At 32.1% G+C, this 14,917-nt stretch overlaps 2 protein-coding genes across 2 annotated transcripts in view; one reads left to right on the forward strand and one right to left on the reverse strand.

The window, feature by feature from the left end:
- Positions 1-1,479: 1,479 nt before the first annotated feature.
- Pfdn6 (prefoldin 6) lies at positions 1,480-2,299 on the reverse strand. The gene has a single exon (XM_035371694.2). It carries the CDS (start codon positions 2,186-2,188, stop codon positions 1,802-1,804), a length of 387 nt encoding a protein of 128 aa, XP_035227585.1. The 5' UTR covers positions 2,189-2,299; the 3' UTR covers positions 1,480-1,801.
- Positions 2,300-5,284: 2,985 nt separating this feature from the next.
- LOC118199834 (PSME3-interacting protein) overlaps positions 5,285-14,917 on the forward strand; it is a 48,322-nt gene continuing 38,689 nt past the window's right edge. Inside the window, exon 1 of the mRNA XM_035371693.2 lies at positions 5,285-5,694. Coding sequence (XP_035227584.1) covers positions 5,580-5,694 — 115 coding nt within the window. The 5' untranslated portion in view covers positions 5,285-5,579. The remainder of the gene's footprint in view (positions 5,695-14,917) is intronic.

Below are 14,917 nucleotides of genomic sequence, written 5' to 3' on the forward strand. Positions count from 1 at the left end.
ATAAAAAGATGTAGCAAAAATCATCAGAGTTTCTCAGCCTTTAACTTCAAAGATATAAATTGAAATGAAAACTAAAATTATACTATTATTCTGAAACAATTGCACATATTATTTAAATAATAAATTATATGGCAAAAAAATTCTGGTACATTGATTTTCTACAACCCGAGAACACAACACAGAAGAGGCAATGCATCATGTTGCCTAAAAGTATTTGTGTGTTAACCCAAGCATGCACATAGCATCCATTTTTCTAGACATTTTATAAATGGGACAGCAGATTATGATCACTATTATAGGAATTTTAGCACAATAGTGGATTGCATACAGTTTTCATTATGTTCTGCATAATCTCGCACTTAGTTTTCTGCACACATACAGGATAATGCAGCTCATTTTCAAAGGCATCATGCGACTCCTTTTTCTTTATTTTAGGATTTTGTTCAATTATATGATTTTTTTTAGTGAAAACAGATGACTGTTAATGTAGGAAATACAGCAGCATAAAAATAGAGATATCCATATCTTGCATGGAAAGAAAAGAATGTAATGAAGCAGAACTGGATGAATCATTTAAATAGACATAATGATACCTAATTTCTCTCCAAAGTTAGCAATGAATTTCTGACTTCTCAGTGGAGGCAAGGGTAATCAGAAACTACCAACATGTTTTATAGCTCCAACCTCCCATTTTACTAATGCTTTTCACTATCCAAAAGTGACCTTGTTACCTATATGGTTACCTGGAATAATCTGGGTTCTATTGTATTTAACTATAATTACAAGACATGAGAGCTATTTGCTTTTATGATAAGTTACTAAATAAAACTGACCCATGTAAAACTTACACAATGAAGAAAAAATTGCCATCCACTAACTGATTTTAACAGGGAACAAATCACTGATAAAAATACCTGTTTAATTACTTATTTAACCAATAAAGAGTTATCTTCTCAAATATATTCCAAGAAACTCATTTTTTTTAAATACTACTTGCCATTTTCTGTTAACATAATTTATTCTTCAACGCATACATTAATATGAAAAGTATCAAACTTCTCTCCAGAGATTAAATGATAATTCTGAAATTAATTGAAAAATAAGTTTATAAAATTTTATTTTGTTATATATTTAATCACGTAAAAATTTATGTAGACTGAAATCTTTTCAGTATAGTTTATACTAGCAAATGATTACTATATGATAAACATTCATTAAAAATGTTCAATTTTACAAGTCTTGGCAGAAATGTTGGTATCAAACTCTTCTACACAATATAATGAATACACTTGTTCTTTATTTCAGAGATCTTGATCTTACTAAGTCACATCAGGAAATGATACCAATGCTCATTATTTGTTTTACTTTCTTTTTATATCTGCTTCAAATTTAATTTTAATTAAAATAAAACTTAAAGAAAATAATTATATAATACATACACTTATTTCAAGATCTTAATCAAAAAGATATTCAACACAATTTATAAACATTGGTTTTTATTCCTTTCATAACACACGAGAAATTATTTGTTCTGACAGAGCGCTAAGAATTTATTCTGAAATGAAAACAATTGTCAAATACCGTCAAGACGGGTTGTCAAATGAAGACGGTTATATACCGCATACAGAAATGTTTTTTTTTTTTTTATTAAATACTGCAAAACACAAGCCCGTTAATATATTTTAACATGAAAAAAGGTTCAAACACGAGGACAGGTATATAAAATGATTCAAATTGAATATGCGCTTGACTGCATGATTGAATTACATTATACTCGTTGCTAAACTTGCCCATTTAAATTCTAAGCTCTTTTTGCATTTTTCAGGTGCACTTCCTGAAGCTCCTTCTGGAGCTCCTGCAAAATTTCCTGTTGCTTATCTTGCTTGGTACTTAAATCTTTCAGTAAATCTTCGGTCCTCTTGAGTTCCGAACTTATGAACATAATCCTTTTCTCTACGTTTTGCTTTGCCTCCTCGATCTCCTGTTGAACTAATACGGGTCCTGTCATTTTGTACACTTTATTTTCGGGGGTCAAAAACTCTAACTCTTCTTTTACAATTTTATTTTCTGACAACTGGCCATCTAAGGTTTGCTTAGCCGTCATGGCTTTTGACAAGTCTTTCTGAACAAATTTCAATTTCTCCAGCTCTTGAGATAACTTCTTTTGCAGTTCTTCTGGTGATCCCATTTTTATAAAATAACGTATATTATATATATATTCAAATTATAAACGTAAATTCTAGCAGTTGTTACAAACGACAAAACACCGTTGCAAGGGTTACTTAAATCGCTGCCAAAAAAAATTTCGCTTTACCTCTAGAACATGGAGGCGGACAGCTAGACAGCATGTTTGCTCTTGCATATTTTAACATGGAAATATAATTTGATGCATTTAAATGTATAATTTTGTTGCATAGTATCAAAATTATTCTTATTTATATTAGAGAACTGAAAAAAGGATGGAAAGAGATCTAAATAAAGCAATATCTATCTTCAGATTTGATGTTGCTTTATTTAGCTCTATTTAAATTTAAAAAGGAAAGACTGAACCAGTGATTATACAAAATAAAATAATAAATTAAATAAAGAAAGGGAAAAAGATTATTTTGAAAATGTATTATATAACCGCGGCACTGATTAATGGCAGGGATAAATAGAAGGGCTAGGTCATTCCTTTGTTCGACTCCTCGCCGACGTGAGCCTCATGGAGGGGGGAACCAGAAGTAATCTGACGTGTCTCTGTTGCACCTGCTCTGATTTCGCGCCTTTAAAACTGTAGTTTCATCCATTTGCGAGACGATTTTCTGGAGATCGCATATCCCAAATTAATGTTAATGATACATATTTGTTTTCTAATAATGCAAATATTTAAAATAATTTGTGTGTGCATATATATATATATAGTTTTAGTCAGTTTTCCTTTTAAATTCTATATTTAAAGTATCCTTTATGTAATATGGCTTCTTGTGCTTCTTGTACTTCTTGTGCCGTAACACTTATAGAAATACGAAAGAAAGAGATATTGTATTTCATTCTTTCCCAAAGAATAATTTGCTTTTGACGAAAGAATGGATACATAAATGTAGAAGACAAGATTCTATTAATGTGAAAAAAGCAAGAATTTGCAGCGAACATTTTCTGTGCAGTGATTATGAAGATGACATGAGAAATCGCTTGCTTGGATTGCCGCAAAAGAAACTGTTGAAATGCAATGCTGTGCCGAAAGTAAATTTATCGTGTGCAGTAAACGAAATAACACAAAGAAATCGGTGACATTTGAAAAGAAAACTAATGCAGAGTGCTTTTGAAAGACTACACGAATTAAGCCCAAAGAAAATTTATTTTGAGGCCGAGAACGAAATTGAAGCTGACAATAAAAAATCAAATGTGAATGATTTTGAAATAAAACTCACAAGTGACAATGCCCTATGTGACAATATCCCTGAGTGCCCTAAGTGTAAAGATAAACAAGAATGTATTGATAATTTGAAGAACAAAATAATATCCTTAGAAAATTGTAATAAAATATTGAAAAATAGAGAAAAGAAAAATTTTAGAATGTTTGCTCAGCGACAAAGAAGGTGGACGACATCTAGAAAGAAATTTGTATCGGAAATTCAGAAATTAAAATCCCAAACAGCGAAATTTAGGAAAAAACAGAACAGATCGGAGAATTTGGAAAAACATCTAAAGCATATTTTTACAAAGACGCAGATTAACGCATTGCTAGAAAAGAAGGAAAAAATCAGTGGACTAGTGAAGATATTTCACATTGCATTGTCATAAGAGCTCTGTCATCTAAAAGCTACGATTTTTGGAAAGAAAAAATGGGAATTCCTTTACCTAGCACTAGCACATTAAAGAGATGGTGCGCTAAATTTTCATGTAGTCCAGGAATTCAGAGTGATGTTCTAGCTGTAATGAAGGAAAGATGCCAATATTTGAATTCTGTAGAAAAAATATGCGTTCTCAGTTTCGACGAAATGCACATAGATTCTAAACTCTGCTATGACTCTAAACTGGACCAAATTCTCGGTCCTTTTCAAAAAGTGCAGTTTGTTTTAATCAGAGGTCTCATTTCGCAGTGGAAACAACCAGTATTTTTTGATTTTAACACTCCAATGAAGAAAGAACTTCTTTTTTCACTCATAAGACATATTCAATCATCTGGAGTAGAAGTGAAAGCAATAGTGTCTGATTTAGGAGGATCTACTACTTTGTGGAAAGAGTTACAGATTTCGATTAATAGTTCTCATTTTCCAAATCCAGTATTCCAAACGAAAAAAATATGTTTTTGCAGATTTAGCGCACTGCCTCAAATTACCGAGAAACCACTTTTTAGATAAAGGATTTGTTTTAGAAGATGGAACTGTTTTAAATGTTGATATTATTAAAGAGGTTTTAAATAAAGATTCAGGAGAAATTAAATTGTGTCACAAACTAAAACCAAATTATTTAATGGTCAAGGGAAACGAGAGACAAAAAGTCGCTCCAGCTTTTATTGTATCCTCTGTTATTATTGATTCGATTTTGTGTTAGCTTAGCATTCTAGATAAAATATATATAAAGTATGATATTAAAGTAATTGGCATAAGAAGACCTGCCCTCTAACCCCCACTTTTGAAAAATTAAATAATTATTTTAGGTACTGTGAGTAAAGTTGTTTTGTCTAAATTAAGATAAGAATCTTACATGTATTTATTTAAATGAAATATTGATGTAAGCCTAAGTTACAAAATTATTTAAAAAAAATATATGTTATTATATTGAATCGGGATAAAAATATGCCAATGTAAAATTTACAATTAGACTGAAACTCAAACTTAGATTAGCAGAAATTTTGCCATATATAACCATACATGTTTAAAACTATGCCAATTTAAGGTTGTTTTTTGATTAATTTTAAATAGCTGTTATTATAGTTATCTTAGAAGCAGTAGTACAGTTCTCTTAGTTAACATGCAGATAAAGAAATGATTAGAAACAAACAGGCATTTAAAGAAAAAAAAATCCTTGCAAATAAAAACAGGAACTTTATGCTAAGAGTAGCGCACTTTATCTCTTATTTTAAAATTGAGTAAGTACTATTAAATTTTGTAATGTGCAGTGTAAAATGCATACTGCGGTAACAGTGTCTCTTCCAAATTATAACTATCTTTCACACACAGCTCATTTTAAACGCTGGTTCTTCAAATTTAAAACGCTAATTTCTATGTTGTCAATTGCATTTCCGCGCTCGGTGGCATCATTTCTACGTCATCACTCCTCACTGCATGTTTCAGGGGGAAACGCTCTATGAGCTAGCCCTTCTCTTTAGTCCTGGATTAATGGAAGCAAATGTGCTTCGCAGGTTATCGACTAAAAGACTCAGCTGTTACAAAATAAAACCTCTGTCTGTCTGGCAGTGTTGTGTGTTTTGCGTGCAAAGTGTAGAAGTGTAGTTTTTGCTCTATATTCAAGAATATTCTGCCGTAAGTGGTTATTCGTTGTTAATTAAAAAAAAATTTGACCATAAATGTGTAAAAATTTGATCCAATATTCTTAAGTATTGCGTAGTGTATAAAAAGATTCTGTGTAGTATGACGGAGAATACTGTAAAGTGTAAAAGTTTCGTTACTGAAGCCGAGATTGAAGCATATAAAAAGAAACGACAAGAAGAATGGGAAAAAGTTAGAAAACCGGAAGATCCTTTAGGTAAGCTCTCTTGCTATGCAGTCGTTTCCTCTTATGTCTATTTTAGTTTATTTAATTTATTTACAAGATCTCTGAAATATCTTTTTCGCCTAAGGCAACCCCTTATTGCTTTACTGTAGTTGTTTCCTGACAGTACATTTGCGAGTATTAGGAGCTGCCTTTACCCCTTTGTATGCGGAGAAAAGTATAAGAAAAGCAGTTTTCCTTTTTATATCCCCCCCGGTTCCAGATAGCGTTATTGTGACGCGTGGACTTTTGTGTTAACTGTTCATTAACTAATATAGTCTGGGCTGATATCTGTATTTAGGGGGATGGGAACGGAAGGGATAGCGGTTGCCTTTGAAACTGAAGTATCAGTTTATAAATAGAAGACGGTTACAAAAGCACTAGTTTTAGAAGTTACTACCCTCCCTCCGCCCCTCGAAATTAAGTCCTAGCTGTAGATATGTCTGAACTTCAAAAAATGACAGCACATTTTATTTGATGACCTTTTATTGAGCAGGTGGAATATTGTGTATCTGTAATTATCTTCATCACTTTCTGTGAGAGTTTTAAACATACATTTCATTTTAAAATTAAGTGGTTAATCTTTGGATTATGGTAACTTGGCGAAAATGCCCCCTGCTACAGCAATCCTCTATTTTTTTTTCGCCGCCACATGTTTCTTTTCTTTTTATTTACTCAACACTTTTTCCAACAATCTGCTAGCCTAATTACACTTATGGTAGAAATTTTATGGAACAAAACTTCTTAATCATGACAAATATTAACTGCAAAAATGGCAAAAAGTGCAGAATCGCAAACTCCTTGCCGCGTTTTTCAGAATTGCACATACACAGTAACCATGTACACGTCGACTTATTTTTACTTAATTGCACGAAACTGGCATTGCGCACACTCTTGACTTTATTCATCTACACTGCTATTTTCTCATAAATTACAAAAATTTGCACGAAAATGCAGGAAAATTTTGTGAATCATTAAACTCTGTAAAAAGCACATATATGAAATTACCTGATCACGAAAAAGTATATACCCTTTCCAAGGATGAACGTTTCCACGTATAATATAAATAAAATATCCAAAAACCTTTACCTAAATTATCTATTATAAACGTCACCAACGAATTTATAATGCAAACATTAAAAATGGTTACAAATACCTAGTGTCAAATATTTAAATTATTTCCATGCATGTTTACTTCCACTGAAACATATACCAAACTGCTACAAACATATAATTCACAAAATAACTATCATTTAATTAAAATATAATTAAACCATGTACACGTCGACTTATTTTTACTTAAAAAAACATCCCAGAATTGCACAAAAATGGCATTGCGCACACTCTTCACTATATCCATGTACACTGCTTTTTTCTCATAAATTAGAAAACCTGATCGCAAAAAAGTATATACCCTTTCCAAGGATGAACATTTGCACATATAAAATAAATAAAATATCGAAAAACTTTTCCCTCTAAATTATCTATTATAAACCTCACTTACCAATTTCTAACGCAAACATTAAAAATGATTCCAAATACTTAGTGTCAAATACTTAAATTCTTTCCATGCACATTTACTTCTACTCAAACGTATTCCAAAATACTACAAACATATAACTCTCAAAATCACGATCATTAAATTAAAAAACACTACTTAAAATATAAATGAGCACATACATTAAATTAATAAAAATTAGCTTACAATCATAATTACTTTAAACTATATCATTGCTAACAACAATTTTTCAATAATACCATATTAATTTATTTACTCCTTACATTTAGAACAATGCATAAAAATAATGTCCTCAAATAATTAAAAATGCTAACTTACCTAATCTTCTACAGAATCTTGAGTGCATGGCGGATCACAAAATGTCCATTTTCACCAGATTTCTTGTACCGCCATTCAAACTTATCTAACGCCATTCAAACTATCTGTAATATCCTTCCTTTCACACAATCTCATTTCATACCCACATGTTGGACATTCACACTTATCCGCAATTAAGCAATTCTTTTCAATTACACATAAACGCAATAAAAATTTCGGATTTACTTTATATAGGGCCATGGGATCCAAATATTAAACAACACTGTTTCACAGAACATAGAATGAAACTAATACTGTACAGCAGATATTTTTACAAATTTACCCCCTTTTCCGATTAAAGAACAGTGATTCGTCCATTAATGTCGCATGACATATCTCATGCTCTCTCATTTCCCTCACACAAAATAATGCGTAATCGGAACTGAGTACTTCTCACATTATTCCCAAAGTCCTAGGTAGTAACTTTTATCGCCTCCAAAATGTTGCCAAACTACCTGTTACCATATTCCAAAGATCAGCCGAAAACTGCATAAAAATAATATCCTCAAATAATTAAAAATACTAACTTACCTAATCTTCTTCAGAATCTTGATTACATGGCGGATAAACTTTTCTTATTTCGTCGCTAAATAAAAAGCAATCGTATGTGCGCCTGTTTCAGGATCTTTAAAAATCATACTTCACAGCAAGATGTTGAAAACCTTCATCCTCCAAACAGATATATGACTTCCAGCAATCAGATATTATTATTGTACCAGGTAGAATAAATAACTTAATAAAACTTAATAAGCAATCTTTACTTCTATCTCGCACAACCTTAAAAAAACACTTATTACTACCCCTTTCAATCCCACTAAATACCCATTTCGAATTCACTTTAGATAGGGCCATGGGATCCAAAAATTAACCAACACTGTTTCACACAACACAGAATAAAGCTAAATACAAAATTTCCAGATTTTTTCCAGATTTCTCCCCTTTTCCGATTAAAGAACTGTAATTCATCCATTAATGTCACGACATATCTCATGATCTCTCATTTTCCTCACACAAAATAATGTGTAATCGGAACTGAGTACTTCTCACATTATTCACAAATTCCAAGGTAGTAACCTTTATCGCCTACCAAAATGTCGCCAAACTACCTGTTACCATATTCCACATTCATTTCACAGAATAAATTATTATGTATGTATGGCAAGTATTTATTAAAAGGAGAATTTTATTTTTTGGTTCATATTTAAAACCTTAACTATGCATAAATATTTCCCAATATGAGTTAAAAATAAACTGAGAAACTAGTAAAAATATATTTACGGGTGCCCCTTGATGATTTTTGCCAGTATATGGATACCGAGTTTGTGCAATTCTTGACTTGTTATTTTGGCTTGTGGGGCGTGATTTTTATGCCAAAAATGAAGACAAAATAACAAGGCAAAGTCAAAATCCATGTACACACACACAAACTCGGAATCCATGTACACATCGACCTATTTTCACTTAAAAAAAAAAGTGGAGAATTGCACAAACTTGGCACTGTGTACTTCCTTGACATTGTCCATGTACACATCGAACTATATTCACTAAAAAAGTAAAAGGAACAGCTAACAAAAAATATATACAGTCAAAAGTTTTTAATCCAGACTCATCAGGACTTCGGCAGTTCCGTATTATAGATCATCGATTTAAATCTGGTAAGATGGCATGCAGAAATTATAAAATTAAAAATATGAAACTGTAATTTAAGAAATAAAGAGCGGTAGAACTCTAATATATGCCCTAATTTCACCAAATGTGGTGATATGTGTTCTGCGCTGGTTTTTGGTGCGATTGCGTGTTCTATGGCAACCCTGTTGAAAAATCTTTCACTGGAGCTCATTGGTTCGCATCCGTGTCTGAGAAGATGGGAGGGAAAGATAAAATGGTAGTTGTTGAATTGAAGTTCGGCAAAAGGAAATATGATTGTGGCTATCCTGTTGAGGGGTAGTGGGTATTTCGAAGTGTGGAAAGAGGGTCTGGGAGATTATTTTTAATAGCAGTGCATGATAGAGGTAGGGATTTGTGATTTTATTTATTTGTGAACCATAGTATAAATTTTCTGGATAGTGTGTCTGGCTGTCGTGTAAATACAATAGTGATAACGTGGTGGCATGTTAAAGGCGGTATGAAATTTATATTTCTGCTATTCGAAAACGCATTAATTCATAGTAAGTACATTTTATTTTATCCTTGTTCTTATTTTGTAGAATGTTATGTTCATTGGTTCTTTAGTATGAATTTCTGTCGTTATTGTTTTTTTTTTTAAATTGTTTGAAATTTATTTTAGTTTATTTTGTTGTTTAGTGTCTACACTGTACAATTCGTAGATGTTTTTTAAAGTTGAAACAGAATGCTTTGTACATGGTATTATTTGAAATTTATTGTTGTTATGTTATTTTATTAAAGCGAGGAGTGCGTAGATCGTAGATTCCTTCCTTCCCTAAATTGTGCAATTCGTAGAATTTTTTTTAAGTTGAAACAGAACGCTGTGTACATGGTATTATTTGAAATTTATTGTTGTTATGTTATTTTATTAAAGCGAGGAATGCGTAGATCGTAGATTCCTTCCTTCCCTAAATTGTGCAATTCGTAGAATTTTTTTTAAGTTGAAACAGAACGCTGTGTACATGGTATTATTTGAAATTTATTGTTATGTTATTTTATTAAAGCGAGGAGTGCGTAGATCGTAGATTCCTTCCTTGCCTAAATTGTGCAATTCGTAGAATTTTTTTAAAGTTTAAACAGGATGCTGTGTATATGGTATTCTTTGAAATTTATTATTATTATGTTTATTTATTAAAGCGAGGTGTGCGTAGTTTGTAGATTCGTTCGTTGCCTACATTGTGCAATTCGTAGATTTTTTTTAAAGTTAAAACATGTTGCTGTGTACATGGATTCTTGTCAAATATTTTTGGTTAGAAACTTTACGTTTTTGCTATCTAAATTTTTTGTTTTTGTTTCGGATTTTTAGCTAAATTGTGTGTTCAAAACGTAGTTTTTGCATGTGCGAAAACCGCGTTTTTGGAGACATTTTAGGCTAAAAGTTCAAAATGTAGACAAAAAATTTAGATAGTAATATGGCAGCGTGAAGTTCTCGCCAAAAATATTTGGCGAGAAATTTGGCGACTTGAGGGCGCATATCAGAGTAGTTCCTAATTATGATCTAAAGGGTATCAATATTTAAAATAAAAAAAAAAAAAAAAGCTTACTGTATTTGATGGCATATAAGACGCACTCTTTTTTTCCTAAATTTGGTCTAAAAAAAGTTACTTGCGTCTTATACGTGAAAGACACAGGTTAACTTTCAGTATTGAATGCTATTTTTAGCCTGGATAAAGGTCTAGACACACATAACTTTTTCTACATCTGCCATAATTATTTTTCGCATGCGTGAAATATCTGTCACCAAAAAGCGGCAAAGCTCGAAGCTGTTGCCGAAGTTCGAACAGGTTCGACGGTCACATTACGTCTATGGAGCCTTTCCTTCTTTACATATACTTTCTTTGACTCAGCCGACACACTTGTCGGTATCGGTGCTACTCTGTATAGACGTGTCGGTATCGGTGCTTAAAACTATTTGTTTAAAAAAAATACTGTGAAAAATATAACTACAGGAAACAAGAGATTAAGATATACAATTCAGTATAAACTAGGAGTGCTAAACTACGCCAAAGTGCATGGAAACAGAGCAGCAGCAAGGTATTTTGGTCCACCACCTACCAAAAAAAAAATGATACGTACATGGCGACTGCAGGAAGATCAACTGAAGACTGCTAAAAAACAAAAACATAATATCGATGCCCAGCTCCATCTTGGACTGAACTTGCAAATGCCATAAAAATGTGGGTGATAGATAAGAGGAAATCTGAGATAAGTGTTTCAACCAAAATGATAATCAATGAGGCCAAAGGATTTGCAGAAAAACATGGGAATCGGAACTTTTCAGGGTCTGAGGGCTGGTGCTACAGGTTCATGAAAAGGCAAGGCTTATCAATGCGCACAAAAACAACTATTGCACAGAAAATGCGAGCAGATTATGAAGAAAAAATACTAGCATTTCATAGGTTTGTTATAAATGCACGCAAGAAAACTTGGCTGATCTTTGGAATATGGTAACAGGTAGTTTGGCAACATTTTGGAGGCGATAAAGGTTACTAGGACTTTGGGAATAATGTGAGAAGTACTCAGTTCCGATTACTTATTATTTTGTGTGAGGGAAATGAGAGATCATGAGATATGTCATGTGACATTAATGGACGAATCACTGTTCTTTAACTGGAAAAGGGGGTAAATTTGTAAAAATATCTGCTGTACAGCATTAGTTTCATTCTATGTTCTGTGAAACAGTGTTGTTTAATATTTGGATCCCATGGCCCTATATAAAGTAAATCCGAATTTTTATTGCGTTTATGTGTAATTGAAAAGAATTGCTTAATTGCGGATAAGTATGAATGTCCAACATGTGGGTATGAAATGAGATTGTGTGAAACGAAGGATATTACACATAAGTTTGAATTGTAGTGCAAGAAATCTGGTGAAAATGGACATTTTGTGATCCGCCATGCACTCAAGATTCTGCAGAAGATTAGGTAAGTTAGTATTTTTAATTATTTGAGGATATTATTTTTATGCATTGTTCTAAATGTAAGGAGTAAATAAATTAATATGGTATTATTGGAAAATTGTTATTAGCAATGATATAGTTTAAAGTAATTAGGATTTTAAGCTAATTTTTATTAATTTTATGTATGTGCTTATTTATATTTTAAGTAGTGTTTTTTAATTTAATTATATTTTAATTTAATGATTGTGGTTTTGAGAGTTATATGTTTGTAGTATTTTGGAATATGTTTGAGTAGAAGTAAATGTTCATGGAAAGAATTTAAGTATTTGACATTAAGTATTTGGAACCATTTTTAATGTTTGCGTTAGAAATTGGCAGGTGAGGTTTATAATAGATAATTTAGAGGCAAAGGATTTTGGATATTTTATTTATTTATACGTGCAAATGTTCATCCTTGGAAAGGGTATGTACTTTTTCGCGATCAGATAATTTCATATATGTCATTTTTACCGAATTTGAAGATTCAAAAAATTTTCATGCATTTTCGTGAAATTTTTCTAATTTATGAGAAAAAAGCAGTGTACATGGATATAGTGAAGAGTGTGCGCAATGCCATTTTTTTGCAATTCTGGAATGCTTTTTTTAAGTAAAAATAAGTCGACGTGTACATGGTTTAATTATATTTTAATTAAATGATAGTTATTTTGTGAATTATATGTTTGTAGCAATTTGGTATACGTTTCAGTGGAAGTAAATGTGCATGGAAATAATTTAAATATTTGACACTAAGTATTTGTAACCATTTTTAATGTTTTGTTATGAATTCGTTGGTGACGTTTATAATAGATAATTTAGAGGTAAAAGTTTTTGGATATTTTATTTATATTATACGTGGAAATGTTCATCCTTGGATAGGGTATATACTTTTTCGTGATCAGGTAATTTCATATATGTGCTTTTTACCAAGTTTAAAGATTCACAAAATCTTCCTGCATTTTCGTGCAAATTTTTGTAATTTGTGAGAAAATAGCAGTTTAGATGGATAAAGTCAAGAGTGTGCGCAATGCCATTTTTGTGCAATTCTGGGACGTTTTTTTAAGTAAAAATTAGTCGACGTGTACATGGTTACTGTGTATGTGCGATTTTGAAGAACGCGGCAAGGAGTTTGCGATTCTGCACTTTTTCCCAATTTTGCAGTTAATATTTGTTATGATTAAGCAGTTTTGTTCCATAAAATTTCTAGCATAAGTGTAATTCGGCTAGCAGATTGTTGAAAAAAGTGTTGAGTAAATAAAAAGAAAAGAAATATGTCTTTACTTCGTGAAGATAAAATGGCGGCGAAAAAAAGAGGGTTGCTGTAGCAGAATTGGTCGCCAAAAAATCACTAAGTTACCATAATCCAAAGATCAACCGAAAACTTCTTTTGAGCTCTGTCAAATAGGAAATATGATGAATTCCACTCACATTTGATGTGCCATCTAACAAGACTGTGAGTATTAAAGGTTCTAAATCAATAACCATAAAAACCACAGGTCATGAAAAAAACCCGATATACAGTAATACTAACATGTTGTGCTGATGGCACAAAACTACCACTTGTTTTCATATTTAAAAGAAAAACTCATCCGAAAGAAAAACTTCCAACGAGTGTAATTGTTCATGTTCATCCGAAAGGCGGGATGGACGAAGCTGGAATGAAACTGTAGTTACAGAACGTATTGGCGAGGCGACCTGGTGGACTCTTAAGAAAACTCTCTCTTTTGGTTTTGGATCAGTTTAGCACCCAAAGAACTGAAACCATAAAGAATAAAGCGAGAGAATTAAAAACCCAGATAGCTGTCATTCCTGGTAGACTGACTAGCCAATTGCAGCCTTTAGATGCATCGGTGAATAAGCCGTTTAAGGAAAATGCGCGAGAAAGGGGAACAAGTGGATAGGAGAGCCACATCACGCCCTCACACCCTCAGGTAGAATGAAACGGCCCTCTATTTCACAAGTTTGCGAGTGCGTAAAAAGATCTTGGGAGGACGTAAAGGCTGAAGTAATTGTTAAGTCCTTTAAGAAGTGCGGAATCAATTATACTCTTGATGGAACAGAAGATGACGCATTATTCGAAGAAGGTGATACTAGCGATGAAGGAAACAGTAATGATGACGATATTCTCGTTTTCGATGATGATGATAGTGAAAAGGATTTTTATGGTTTTGAAAGTGATTAAAGTCTAATTTCATGATAGGCAACGTTTTCCTTGAATCTGTGTTTTTTGTTGTTTCTGCTTTATTTTGTATTATGTTTGATTGCTTGTCGTTCATTCATTTATTCAGTATTGAAATTTACATATCATGTTCAAAATAGCTTGCTGTTTGTTAATTTTCCTTTATAAAAATATGTTTTGTAATTGCATTCAATGAATGTTTATTTGGCTTTTACGAAACGTGAGAACTAAAAGAAACCACATTTTAAGTTATGTCGTGCGGACTATTGAAAGTTTTTTTCCTTGTGTGTGGCCTTCTAAATAAGGGTGCGTCTTATATGCCGTCAAATACGGTAATATTTATTTGTTTACTTTATTAAACATTTCTTTCAACGTGCGTATGTGTAAAGCATACATTACGAAAATTGCAACCATAAAACTATTTGATGTGTATTCGTGATATTTATAATGAAGAGGAATTTGATTTAAATCATATCAAAGACAGAGTACATCGATATGAAATACTACATTTAGTAAGGAATTATTATAAGCTGAATAAAATAAAAACATCTGCCCTGAAGAT

Source organism: Stegodyphus dumicola, chromosome 2, assembly GCF_044657685.1.
Source record: "Stegodyphus dumicola isolate Sdum_Otavi_A_Nest chromosome 2, ASM4465768v1".
NCBI lineage: Eukaryota > Metazoa > Arthropoda > Arachnida > Araneae > Eresidae > Stegodyphus > Stegodyphus dumicola.